We start from the raw sequence: 13637 nt of genomic DNA, 5'->3' as shown, positions 1-13637 counted from the left end.
ATTTGTCTTTCTAAATGAAAACTAAAATTTGAAACCCTCTCATCAAGCTTCCTCGAAATCTGTTCCCCTCTTTCAGCAGCGACTCAGCCATAGAGGTCTCTCACACATTTCTTCCTTCCTTCATAAACGTGTTCATTCTTCAAACTGTTGGGTTTCTGTGGGTCGCCTCTGTTCCTAGTCTCCTTTAAAAAAAAAAAAAAAAAAAAAACTTGGCTGGAATATAGCACTCAGTAGGCTTTGCTTATTTTGAAGAATTAAATATAAAAGTAAGATTCAAAGGGTCAATGCAAAACACTGCCCCTGCTTCAAAGGGAGGGCAGGGGAGTCTCTTCCCAGCCACGTGCAAGAGCCTGCGGCAGGGAACCGGCATGAAAACAATTCTGAAGGACAAGGTTCACTGCTGACAGGGTTACACAAACTTTTTATAGCTACAGAGCAAGAAGGTCATAAAGCCATTGGCTTACCAAGAACATTGCTGAAGACCCTGGGCAGGCAAGTTACGGCAGAACAAGTGATTCTTTTCCTAGGGTTTTATGCCTTTTTTTTTTTTTTTTAAACTGATTTAGTTTGGGACGGATGGGAGCAAGTGGCCTGCTAGACAACACATTGCTTAAGTTTGATGTAACCTAAGCTAGATACAGAGGTGGATAACTAGAAAGTCCGAGAGAACTTTGACTCTCGAGCTCTATCATTCAGACAGGAAGTTAGCTCTGTTCTGCAGAATGTGAGACACAGATGAGACATTTGCAGAGAGCTTCATTGCACACAGGATTAATTATCATTTCTTCCAGTGGGGTGAAGGGCGGATGGCTTTCCTCTGGGTGGTGAGTTTGGGGGACCAGATGAACGCTTAGATGTAAAACCAGCAGCAATTCTGTTATCACTAGCGCGGTACTAGCAGTGATTGGCAGAAAGTTGGACAAAAGCCGGGCATTCCCTTCCTGTGTTCTCTATCCGGGCTTACCGTCCTCACCCTAAACACGATGCTCATGATCACAGCTCCAGCCCACCAGATTGTGAAGGCAACTACAGGTTGTCTCTTGGTGGGTCTTTGCCAGCGTCCATGCTTGCCCGAGTCCTGGCACCGCCCTCCGGGGGGTGGACCTGCAGCTTGTGAAGCAGGCGGGTGGGTGGGCGCGTGCTCGAGGCCCCGCCCCAACGTCACCGACCCCGCCCACGACGCTCCGGGACCTCTCGCGCTGTCCCCGCTGCTCCTTCTCGGCTGCTCCACTGAGCTATGGCGTTCGTGACCAGGCAGTTCGTGCGCTCCATGTCCTCCTCCTCTGCGTCGGCGGCCGCCAAGAAGATCCTGATCAAGCATGTGACGGTCATCGGCGGCGGGCTGATGGGCGCCGGCATCGCGCAGGTGAGCGGGCCTCGCGTCCCGGGGTGTGGTGGAAATAGTTTGATGAGGTCCGAGAAGGTGCAGCATGCTTCACTGTCCCTGATCTACAGCCTTCGGCCCGATCTTTACGTGCATGCTTCCGAACTAGCTGCCCCGGGCCGGGGAAGGCTCGGTGGAGCGCGCTGGTGCACGCGTGCACACTGGAGCTGGACTGTGCACACTTGTGCGTGCAGAGTTGCAGAGTGTGTTTGCTCACCGCCTGGATCTGACAGGAATCCGCTCGCCAAGACTTGGGCTGCGATTTCTTTTAGTTTTCCTGATAAGTTTTTTCTCTGTTCTTTCTTTCCTTTTTCCTTTTTTCTTCTTACAGTTCTTCGGGTGTTGTCTGGGCAGTTTTCTTTCCAAGTGTCCTGCTTCTCCCACAAGTTTCCTTCGTTGGCCTTCACTTTTGTAACAGTTTGGAAAGTCACCTAGTGGGAGTTTGTGGAGTTGCTGGGACTCCGCCCAGGCCTGGGCCAGGAGACTTTGACCTTTGACCCAGTGCCCCGGTGCTGAAATCTGCTTGCTTGCCCAGCTCTGAACCTCAAGAGAGTGGGCGACAGAGACAAGCATAGTTATTCCCTGAGAAGTCCCTAATCTCTAATCGGCTTCTGTGGAACTTTGCCTGGTGCCAGCTGAGGCACAGTTCAAAATCAACTATGCAGTTTGGATACTGGAATACCCGTGGTACCGTTTCCTCTTAATACTTTCCTTCCTACACACACTAGAGAGCTGTCTGTGATCTTTTTCCACGAACTTGCTGTCGTAGTCGTACCTTTTAAGGCCTTTGCAGTTTGAGGTTTGTGGCAGTGGAGGGTTTACCCAATTTTAATTAGGGAGGGTATTCGCAGATCAGTGTCTTTTCCCAACCAAATGCACACTTGCGTGCTTGCTATAAACATATTAGCCTTGATTGCACTTCCTTCCAAAGTCCATTAAATAAAACAACAAAAACCATACATGGCTAAGCTGGAGAAAATACAGCTAGTCTGCTGTGTCCCTCTGCACTACAAAAACTTCTCAAGGCTGTGAGGAATGAGATTGTCCAGGTCCAATAAAACAATGTATCCCTTAAACGATGTTTAAGCAACATCTTAGTAACAAGATAATGTGTTTTTTTGTTTTGTTTTGCGCCTCAGAAACTGCTGTGGGTTCGAAACTAATTAGAGAGCATCCAGCAGCTTTTGTACACATGCAGGATGCTATGTTCTGTGGATGCTGTGTTCTGTGGATGCTGTGTCTATCCAAAGAAAGTGTGTTGAAGCACAGGAAGCACTTAAAATTAACTGGTTAAGGTGCTCGAACTTTGACCCGAGACAAGTGGATTAAAGTGATTGACAAGGACGGGGATCAGAGCCTCGTGTATTAAATACTCCAGCAGCTGGATCAAGGAGTTCGTAAGGAAATGTAAGGGGGAAGAGGAAAGACTATGGACCTCCTAGTAGAACTTTTTGAATAAAAGTGTAACAAAGACCCATCGTCTAAATAGTGGGCATTCCTAAGGAACAGCCATTCCCCTGGGTCACTTTAGGTGACCACTCTGATCCCGCAGGGGAAACTGCTTTCCCGATTAATGGCTTACTATGTTTCCGGTGTGGTTTAGATGGTCCATTTCTTAACACTTGGCCTTGCAGCAAACAGTTCCAGGTAGTGCTATCTCTTACCTTCCTTCTTCCCTCCCTCCTTCTCTCTCTCTCTCTCTCTCTCTCTCTCTCTCTCTCTCTCCCTCCCTCCCTCCCTCCCTCCTCTCTCTTTCTTTCTTAAAATTGGAACTCAGTTTACAGTTACAGACAGTTGTGAGCTGCCATGTGGGTACTGGGAATTGAACCCAGATCTTCTGGAAGAGGAGCCAATGCTCATAACTGCTGAGTTATCTTTCCACCCATCATGCCATCTCCTTTTTGAGAAAAAAAAATCTATAATGGAAAGTTTTTGGTTCAGGATAGTAAATCTTTTTTGCCTCTGGTACCAGGGATGAAAGATTAATTAATGTGCTGAGTGCAAAGAGTCTGCATGTTGGTGAAAACGTAAAGCGGTTGCTTGGTCTCTGCAGTTTCTCTAGAGCAGAGGTTTTGTAGGAATATGGAAAAGGAATAAATGAATTAACTGACACAACCACAGCGTATAGCTCCAAGAAGCCAGAAGTGTCATTGTGATCACTGGTGCCATTGCCGCCATCTGTCCTGATGTCCTTTTAGCCCCAGGCCCCTTTTGTTCCTGATCTCCATGTTGAGGCAGGAGCCTTGGGTTTAGGTGGAGAACATCTTGCTTAACACTGACACAGATCCCAGCTGACAGTGCAGTTTGCTCCTGGACTGCTGAGAAGGGGAGCACCTTTTATTTAATTATTCCATCCGAGTGAAGTCATAAAAGTACAAACACGAGGTTATGCTGGGTTATCATCCTGCATCACACTGAGCTGCTGCCATTTCTTCTGAACTCTCTATGAAGTGGTCTAAGTCAATGGAGGTTCTGTTTATAGTTTTAACTAATCGGCGAGTTCCATTTTGTGCTGAATGCGATGGAAAAGGGTGTAAATACATTTTGTACACACCCAATGCATTTTATCAAACAGTTAAGTAATTTTAGACAAATGAGGTCCAGGATTAGTTACATTTAGCCAGAGCATAGGCCATTAGTGATTGTGTACCTCCTAAGAGTGTCTACATGGCCTGCCCTTTTTTTGTTTGGTTTAAATTTAAAAAAAAACAAAAAACCTCTTAGACTGCAGGTTAATGTTTAAGTGCATTGACTTGTTTTATGTGTTTGCCTGTTATATACTCCTGACTTGGCTCTCACTGCTCATTTGTCTTGAGGCAAAGTGGCTTGTATCATTAAATGAACTTTGAGTGGAGACGTCGCTTTTTGCTTTGTAGAGAAAGAGGAAGCTGCAAGCTGTGTGCTTCTCAGGTTGATAGAAGAGTTCTAAGCGTGGCTTAGCCCATTGCTTTTGTAAGAATTGTCCAGAACACTCATACACTTCGTTGCATGACTTGTGTGCAGCCACTGGGCCAACCGGGAATAGTGTTTGAGAGATTTTCTGGCACAATGTAGTCTATATCTTACACTTTTGGGGGTGTGGAGAATATTTGAACTTGTGAAGATCAGGAGTAAGTTCATCTGACCAAAGCCCCCAAACTTGTGTGGTTTCTGTGCCTGTGTGTATGTGTGTTTGAACATGTGTGTCCTTTTCAAAACGCAAAGGATGAGCTGGCTAGTAGCTCAGCGATGAAGTCGTGTGACTAATCCCAGCACTCTGACATGGAGATGGGAGGTGATGACAGCAGAGTCACCTAGAAGTTAGAAGACCAGCCAGCCTGGAAGCCACAAGAGAGACCCTGCCTCATGGTAGGAGAGAACCAACTCACAAAAGTTGTCCTTTGATCTTCTCATGCACGTGTACACACACACCAACAGTGTCTATTTCTTTAGAGCTCTTTCAACTACTGAGAGGGCTTCAAGGGATCATCCTAAGCTACAGGTGAACGTTTGCTACAGGCGTTTGTTCTTGCGCAATGTCCAGTGAGTGGGTAGATGCGTGGAGACTGGAAAGCTTCTCTCCAGCCACTGAATTCGATCCCACCTCCTCTGACTGTCCCCGCTTCTGAATTTCTTGGTGTTAATGGAATAATAATCAGAGCTCTGTGAAGTTGTTAGCCTTACTAACTTCTGTTGTTACAGTGAGTTAAAGTTTTCTTGAACAATAAATATAGAAACTTAGAAGTCTTAGTATCACAGGAGACTGGGACCTGGACCATCAGTGCTCCTTTTGAATGTTCCTTATGAAGGCCATGGTTTTACTCTCAGCTATTCTGTCCCCTTTTCTTTTCTTCCTTCCTTCCCACCCTCCTCCCCTCCCTCTTTTCCTCCCTCTTTCCCTTCCTCCTTCCCTCCCTCTTTCCCTCCCTCCCTTCCTCCCTCCCTCCCTCCCTCCCTCCCTCCTTCCCTCCCTCCCTCCCTCCCTCCCTCCCTCCCTTCCTCCCTGGTTCTCCTAGGTAGCTCTAGCTGGCATAGAACTCTCCCCATATAGACTAGATCAGCCTTGAGGCAAGAGAAATCCCCTTCCCTCCGCCTCTCAGAGCTGGGATTGAAGGCATACCCTGTCATGGCCAGCACACCAGTAGGTTTTTCTACTTAAGGCATGCCATTCTCCTGTCATAAAGTCCTCCCTGCTTTCCTGAGTTTCTTGGTTCTTTATTAGGTTGTTCTCTGTATAGATCAAAGCTCGGCCCTATGGCAGATCCACCTTCTGACTTGGAGTATATTTGGAAGTTCTGCCATTCCCACAGGGTGTAAGGGGATGGGCTGGCAGGTTTGTTTCTTCATTGTGATGATATCCTACTTTACCTGTCACTTGTCCCTTGCTTTGGTTTCTAGTTTTCTCCTAATCATTTCCAGTCCTCCCTGCGGCTCTGCCTTAGGCACATATATCTGCTAGAACTTGGAGCTCATACTGTTGGTGGTGTCTGGTATGCAGCGTAAGTGTGAGAGAGCGGGCACTGAGGCCCCTGCAGGAGTGTGTTTTGTGTCTTACATTATTTTATTTTATTATTTAGTGTACACACACACACACACACACACACACACACGGTGTCACAGCAAACCCACGGATCTCAGAGGACAGTGCCTGCCTTGGAGTATTTGCACTAAGAGTGGGACGCAGTCAGAAGTCAGATGTGAGGACAGTCATGGATGGCATTGGGAGTTTGTGGAAAGACTGTGATGTTGATGAAGAACAGCCCTGCTGGTGTAGGGTCCCAAGAGACACTGGCTGGAGATGTGCTGAGAGTGGGGAGAGATCGGGCGTTGGGCCAGTTGGTGCTAGTTTCTTGAATTTGCCATGTAAGTTACTCTTCTGAGAACCTGATTCAGTATTATGATCCATTTACAAAGATACACAAATCCAGCATACTTCTACTTGGCACAGTTGCTTGCTCCTTTGGCTGGAGGACTAGGGACTTTGACAAGTGTGCTATTCACTGGACCTATTTTTATAGCTCTGAAGCACCCTTGTCTAAAAATATTTCCCCTTTGGCTGAGCCTGCTTTCCACCAACCCCAGGAAAGTCTTAGAGCTGAGGACATAGCTCTGTGTGTGTGCATGTGTGCATGTGTCTGTGTGTTTTCCATATTGTTTTCCCTCAGTGTCTTACAGTGAGTGTGCAGGCCACTGTAATATAAAACAGGAGTTCTCAATGGCTTAAATAACCGTCACTTAAGTTAAAGAACCAAGGAAAGGCTTGCGTATTACAACATTGAATAAATAATGGAGGGAAACCAAAATAAAACCCAGAATGGCCTCTACTCCCGTGTTTCACTCTAGATTTCCAGCTCCATCCTTTCCAGGCAGTTAGGAGGGCCAGGCAGTGCCGTTACGGAACTCAGGAAGCCCCAGTGCTGTTGCTTTGTCAGTACCCAGATATTAAAAAAATCTTTTTTTAAAAAAAAAGCAGCCGGGCGTGGTGGCGCACGCCTTTAATCCCAGCACTTGGGAGGCAGAGGCAGGTGGATTTCTGAGTTCGAGGCCAGCCTGGTCTACAGAGTGAGTTCCAGGACAGCCAGGGCTATACGGAGAAACCTTGTCTCGAAAAACCAAAAAATAAATAAATAAAAATAAAAATAAAAAAATAAAAATAAATAAAAAAAGCAACTTTCTTACATGTGTTTGTTTTTATTTGTGTGCACCTGTGTGTGTGTATGTGTATGTGTGTGTGTACACGTACATACGTTCATGTGCACTTGCCAGGGAATGCGTAAAAGAGCTGTGTAGGAGTCAATTCTCTCCGTTTACCACATGGGTCCTGGAAATTCAAACTCAGATTATCAGGTTTGGCAACGAGCCCCCTACCTGCAGAGCCATCATCATGCCTACTGCCTGAAATGTTTCTAAGCATCACTCCTTATTAATGTAATTATTCTTGAACTGTCAGGAGGAGCCTTAAGCTACTTCCAAAGGAAGATCTGGGGGCTTTGTCAGTTTTTAGTCCCGTAAGCATATCCCCCCCGTGAAAATGCTGATTATGCAGTAGTGCCCTTCTTAGGTTCTTGAGGGATTGCAGAGTTTTCCCATAAAGGCATTATTTTTGCAGTCCATCAACAATACGTAAAAATCCTTTTCCACTTCCTTGCCTACACTTTTGTTGAGTGTGGTCACCATTATTCTGATTTTCATTTATCATTTGGAAACTTCACGCGTGCACACAATACGTTTTGGCCCTCTCCACCTCTGCGCCCTCTCCCGCTTTCATAACCGCCTGTCTTTGAGTAGCCGACTGAATGCACTCGGAGCTGTGTGTGCACACGTGGGTGTGAGACCGAGCAGCGAGAGCTTGGGCAACCCACCAGGGAACCACACTCCTGAGGGGAAAAAAAACGCCTCCCCTTCCCCAGGAGCCATCACTTGCCAGAGGCTCCTCAGCCAGGGGTGTGGAGTCTCATTAGCTCACCACCCAACCATGCTGGAATATGTTCTGGCTTGATCTCGTGCAGGTAACCATAGCTGATAGGAACGCGTGCATGCAAGGCCCCGTCATGTCCAGAGGACAACATGACTCCTCGACCTCCAGATGGCACATGCTTTCCTTCTCCCTCTTCGGCCATGTTCCCCAAGCCGTGTGTGTGTGTGTGTGTGTGTGTGTGTGTGTGTGTGTGTGTAGAGGGTCAGCACAGATGTTCTTTTTAGGGTTGATCGCTTACTCTTAGCCCCTTGACTAATCATCGGTCTGCATTAACTGCAGGTGAAGCTTCTCTGACTAAGGTTGACAGCAGTGTCACTCCGTGACGTAAACCTCACCTTTAGAGGCGTGTTGACAACATGCCCGTTTAGCAGGGTAGACCTCTCCCACCTGCTGTGGGCTTTTGACCAAGTTTACTGTACCAGGCATGAATTCCCTCTTGTAGAGTGGGTCTCAAATCAAATCAGGAAGCAGTTGCTTACGCCCACCATAGCCATCCCACAGTTGCACAGGGGACACATCTTGCCAGGCGGGCTTTTGGGGTAGCATGCAGGTCTACCCCTGGGGAAGTCTATGGATGACTTTTCTTCTTCAGTAGCCTACACAGAAAACTAGCCAATAGGGAGGAAGGTTTCAGGCCAGGCTCAACCTGATCTCTCTCTGTCCTATAACCGAAGTATCGTTTGTCTTCAGTACAATAGTGTCTTAGGATGGGCAACCAGGAGCAATGACAGGATCTGCGGTGTCTGGGGAGCCTCTATGGCCTCTCTGATCGTAACTGGCAAGGCAATATCCCACGGCTGGCACTGGGTTTCATTTAGTAATCCACATCTTCTCGGAAGGGTATGGTCCACCATATAGGGCATACCCCTGATCATAATTCTTTAAACCATTATTTTTTAATTAGGTTACAGAGTAGTGGGTTTCTGTAAGGTGTTTTCATATGTCTTTCACTTTGGTCAACCCTCTTTCCCGCCTCTCCTCTCTCCATTCTCCTGCTTCCTCTCCCATAAGGCCCCCTCCCCCAGTACTTCCCCCACCTCCACCTTCATATCACATGGACTCTGTCCTCTGCCTTCCTTAAGGCCTCCTTCGCTCTCTTCTCTAATGAGCCTCTTCTGGGTACCTGTGCTCTGTGGATACTCCAAATTAGACATACAAGTTTAAAGCTTTGAATCTGCAGTGCACTTGGTGGTGGCTATTCTAATGGATGGGGCAGGTTAGGGATCTCACAGTGTGCTCTCGGATGGACTTTAACATCCACGTGTCTCCTCGTGGGCTCAGCTGTCCTTTCTTCTCTGACCTTTGCTCTGTTTATCGGCCAATATATGTTTTTCTATGGAGAAGGGGTTCATGGCTAGACATAATTTGAAAGGCACCGCTGTCAGCCACCGTGCCAAGTGATCTGTAACTAATACCCTGAGCAGTAAAAGGTCTGCTGACCTAACCTTACAATAGGGAAGAAACTAAAAATGTCTTAGTCCTCTGTGTGATGGAAGGAATTCCTGTGTTCCAGACAGGAACAGACACCAGGGCTCCTTTGACACATTGACCGGCTAGACTAGCTAAACAGTTCACGTGGAAATCTCAGGCGTGGCGGTCAGAGGGCACAAAGACCTGGCATTTCTCTTTAGGCAGCACTCAGTGCTTGCCCCGCTGTTTCTCCCTCACCAGCATCCCAGACACCAGCAGTGGAAAAACCATCCTCCGCTCACTGAAACAGTTTCTGCTCTCAAGTCATTTCTCTCTTCTTACTTTTCTTTGCAAGCTCATGACGTGTTGTCTCACAGTTCTAAAACATTTCCAAGGTTGTAGTAAAGGTTTCTAATAGCAAAAGGCAGTCATGGTTTCTTCTTTTCTCTCTCTCTCTCTCTCTCTCTCTCTCTCTCTCTCTCTCTCTCTCTCTCTCTTTTTAAAGATTTATTTATGAGTACATTGTTGCTGTCTTCAGACACACCAGAAGAGGGCATTGGATCCCATTACAGAGTATGAGTTATGAGCCATCATCATGTGGTGGTTGAGAATTGAACTCAGGACCTCTGGAAGAGCAGTCAGTGCTCTTAACCACTGAGTCATCTCTCCGGCCCCACCAGTTACGGTTTCTTAAACACTCATTTCTAAAATAATTTACAAATTGAGGCTTTTGAAAAGATCTGTTCCCCCGGTGTTGTTATTAGGAAGTGTCTCCCGTGTGTTGGGTGGCAGGTAACATGTGGTTGTTGCCCATTGTGTGCTGAGGAAGAAATAGGTCATATTAACCTTTAAGCAGCTAAAGCGTTTTTTTCTGGAGAGTTATAGTCATGCTCTCTGTGCAGCCGTGTCATTCCTTGATGCCTCTCTCAACCCTTGCACTTAAAATCTATGTTTATAATGTCTTCATAAACTGAAGCTCTGCTAAAAAAAAAAAAAGTAAATAAATAAAAAAAGTTTCCTCAGGCTAAGGAAGAAGTCTATCTTCCGAGTGTTGGAAGATCTTAGATTCAACCTCAGAACCCTGCTCCACTCTCTTATCAAAAAGAAAAGCAAAACATTTTTTTTTATTATTTCTATGTATGTGAGTGTGCCTGTCTGTGTGTACACCACATACATTCAGGTGCCGGCAGAGGCCAGAAGATAATATGAGAGCTGGAGTTATAGTTGGTTATGAGCCACAAGACGTGGGAGCTGGGAACCAATCCTGCGCCCTATGCAAGAGCAGGAAGTGATCTTTGCCATGGCTCCATCTCTCTAGCCCCAAGAAATACAATTTAAAAGGAAGGTAACGTAGCACTACGCTATTAAAGCTCCCACCATCAGTTCCTTGCCATTTCATGTACAGGTTCTGGGTTGGAGGTATCATCACGTGACTGAGCGGCCACTGAGAGCCGCTGACTCATTGGCTCAGAGCAAGCGCTGCTGTCCTCTTCCTCCCATGGTGGTTCCCACAGGTGATCTGCAGCTTCTGTGCATCAGAAGAACCAGGAGGTGACTATGTCCTCATTCAAGGAGCGGCAGCCTCTATGCCGGCTTGTGAAGGATGAGCCGGAGTTCCCCCAGCAGCAGTGATGAAGTAGAACATGTTCTGCTGGTTTTGGTTTTGTTTTGTTTTTAAACAAAATCTCAATTGTTCTATTTTACCAATGAAGTCACGGGAGCCAGATGCTGGGGTGAAAGCCTGCTAGCTCAGAGCATCGGAGAACGCACCAGCTGACCTTCCTCCCTAGCTGGCATCCCTTCAGGAATGCCCCTCTCTCACACCATCTCAAAACCTCCTTCCAGGGGGCTGGAGAGATGGCTCAGTGGTTAAGAGAGCACTGACTGCTCTTCCGGAGATCCAGAGTTCAAATCCCAGCAACCACATGGTGGCTCACAACCATCTGTAGTGAGATTGGATGCCCTCTTCTGGTGTGTCTGAAGACAGCTACAGTGTACTTACAAATAATAAATAAATAAATATTAAAAAAAAAAAAGAAAATCTTTTAAAAAAAAATTTTTTAAAACCTCCTTCCAACTGAATGTCCCTCCCTTCTGCTTCCTGTGTGTCTCTCTAGCCATCCTCCCAACTCCCTGTTACTCTCTATGATTCTTTTCTTGATAATCTTATCCTCACTTCCTGCCCACTGGTTGCTTGCCTCTTGACTTTATATCATCCTCTTTATAATACTCAAGCAGAAAACTCTTGGATTAGAAGTGTGTGTGCGAAGGCTGAGCTACATCACAGCTAAAACCAGGTTTTTCCAGTAACACAATCTTGGGGTTTCTGGTGTGATCAGATTTTTTACAACATCTGACAGAGGACACATGGGTGTGGATTTGTTGAATCATGGGAAGGGAGACGTGCTGTGTGTCTGGGAAAGAATATAGGCTCAGGCTACTCTGCTGTTAAGTGTTAGAGCTTGCATAGTTGCCTAAGGTAAAAAGAGCAAGTCAGTTTCTGTCACTGAGAGATTTTAAATGTGAAAGCAGACAGATTAAAACCCATCTTTGGGGGCTGGAGAGATGGCTCCGTGTTTAAGAGCACTAGATGCTCTTCTGAAGGTCATGAGTTCAATTCCCAGCAACCACATGGTGGCTCACACCCATCTGTAATTGGATCTAATGCCCTCTTCTGGTGTGTCTGAAGACAGTGACGGTGACAGTGTACTGATATATACATAAAATAAATAAATAAAATCTTTAAAAAAACAAAAACAGAAAAAAAAACAAAAAAACCCATCTTTGAAGTAACATACTTTAGTGTAAAGTAGAAGAAGATGACCAATGACAATCTTGCTGTGAGATTTTAAAACAAACGATAATCAGTTGGTGAGAGACTCTCCGGACGGGTTAGCATTTGAACTGGCCTTGTAGTGACAGATGAAACTGTTGAACAAAAATTAAAGATGACTGGGCTGGAGAAAGTGTGTAAAGGTGTCTTTGTCTTTTGTTTGCCTGAAATAAATGTTATCTCGGAGGCTAACTGTCCCAGTCGGCTAACCTAGGCCTCCTCCCGGAGGCTTCTAGCCTCCATACAACCTTATCCAGGCCTAGAATGTTTTCAGCCTCTGAGATTTATTGCCCAATAAGCTTCCTAGTTCTTTCTGAACTCTGGCTGGCTGGCTCAACTCACCTGTTCTGTCTCAAACTCCTCTCCAAGCTGACTGTTCAAACTGGCTTCTTTCTGCTTCTTCCTGAATTGCTCTGCTTGGCCTCAAACTAACTCTAGCAATTTGTTCTAATCTTCTGGCTCCTCCTTTCTCTGGCTCTTCTTTCTTACCTTGTAACTACCTTCTTCTCTCTCTGTAACTGTCCTGGTTAAACTGCCTCCTCCTCCCCCCTCCCTCTCTGCACTGCCCCTCAAGTAGCATTCCCTTCCCCTCTTCTTGTGAGAGTTGGGCAGATCCTATTCTATTAGATCTTTCTTTGCTTTGTCACTTTTGTTCCCACTTAATTAGTGTCTTCATTCCAGTCAGAGGGATTAAAGGTGTGTGCCCAGGCGGAGCCACACCACAACTAGAAACAGGTTTTTCCAGTAAACACCACAATCTCAGAGTTCGAAGTGGGAACAAATATCCTGAGTGCTCGCTGTGCAAGTGTCATGACCAAAGTTCAGATCTCTAAAATTCATATAAAACCCAGCTGGGTGTGACAGTTCCCCTGTAATTCCAGCAATCCTACCAGCAAGCTGGCTAGGCAGATCAAACAAGGCTCTCTGGGCTCAGCAAGAGGCCCAGATTCAGTAATATAAGGTAGAGATCAGTCAACACACGTGTATGCATGCACACAGACATACACTTAAAAATGCACATACACCACATGAATATATATTTTTTAAAATGAGTGAGGAAATTCGAGATGGGATTAAGGGAAGAGAGCTGTCAGAAAACTCTGCAGAACATTGGTACCGATGATGTCCTAGAGGCCTGGTTTTAGGGCTGAGATGGTGAGTTGCCTTAGAATAGAATATGCTGGTTTCAGGTACGGTTGGAATTCTAGGAATGATTGACATTTAAGAAGGAAGAGATATAAAGCCAGGAGAATATTGAAAATAGAGACTTGAAGAGAACCTTTGTTTAACGGTGAGTCACTTCACAGCATCAAAGGGAGACACAGAGGAAGTTTGCAGCTCCAGAGTGGAACCTCTATTTCATTCTATACGTTCAATGATATCGATAGACATTGGGCTCAATGTCATTTCTGGAAGGTTATTTTGTCCTAGGACAAAGTAAGAAGATATGATAAGCCAGGCGTGGTGGCGCACGCCTTTAATCCCAGCACTTGGGAGGCAGAGGCAGGCAGATTTCTGAGTTTGAGGCCAGCCTGGTCTACAAAGTGAGTTCC

At 46.0% G+C, this 13637-nt stretch overlaps 1 protein-coding gene across 1 annotated transcript in view; it reads left to right on the top strand.

Moving 5' to 3' along the window:
• The first annotated feature begins 1144 nt into the window (after window positions 1–1144).
• Hadh (hydroxyacyl-CoA dehydrogenase) overlaps window positions 1145–13637 on the top strand; it is a 46605-nt gene continuing 34112 nt past the window's right edge. The window contains exon 1 of the mRNA XM_021196044.1: window positions 1145–1366. Coding sequence (XP_021051703.1) covers window positions 1238–1366 — 129 coding nt within the window. The 5' untranslated portion in view covers window positions 1145–1237. The remainder of the gene's footprint in view (window positions 1367–13637) is intronic.

The sequence above is a fragment of the Mus pahari genome, chromosome 4 (genome assembly GCF_900095145.1).
Source record: "Mus pahari chromosome 4, PAHARI_EIJ_v1.1, whole genome shotgun sequence".
Classification (NCBI taxonomy): domain Eukaryota; kingdom Metazoa; phylum Chordata; class Mammalia; order Rodentia; family Muridae; genus Mus; species Mus pahari.
This window is presented reverse-complemented; position numbering and strand designations above follow the sequence as displayed.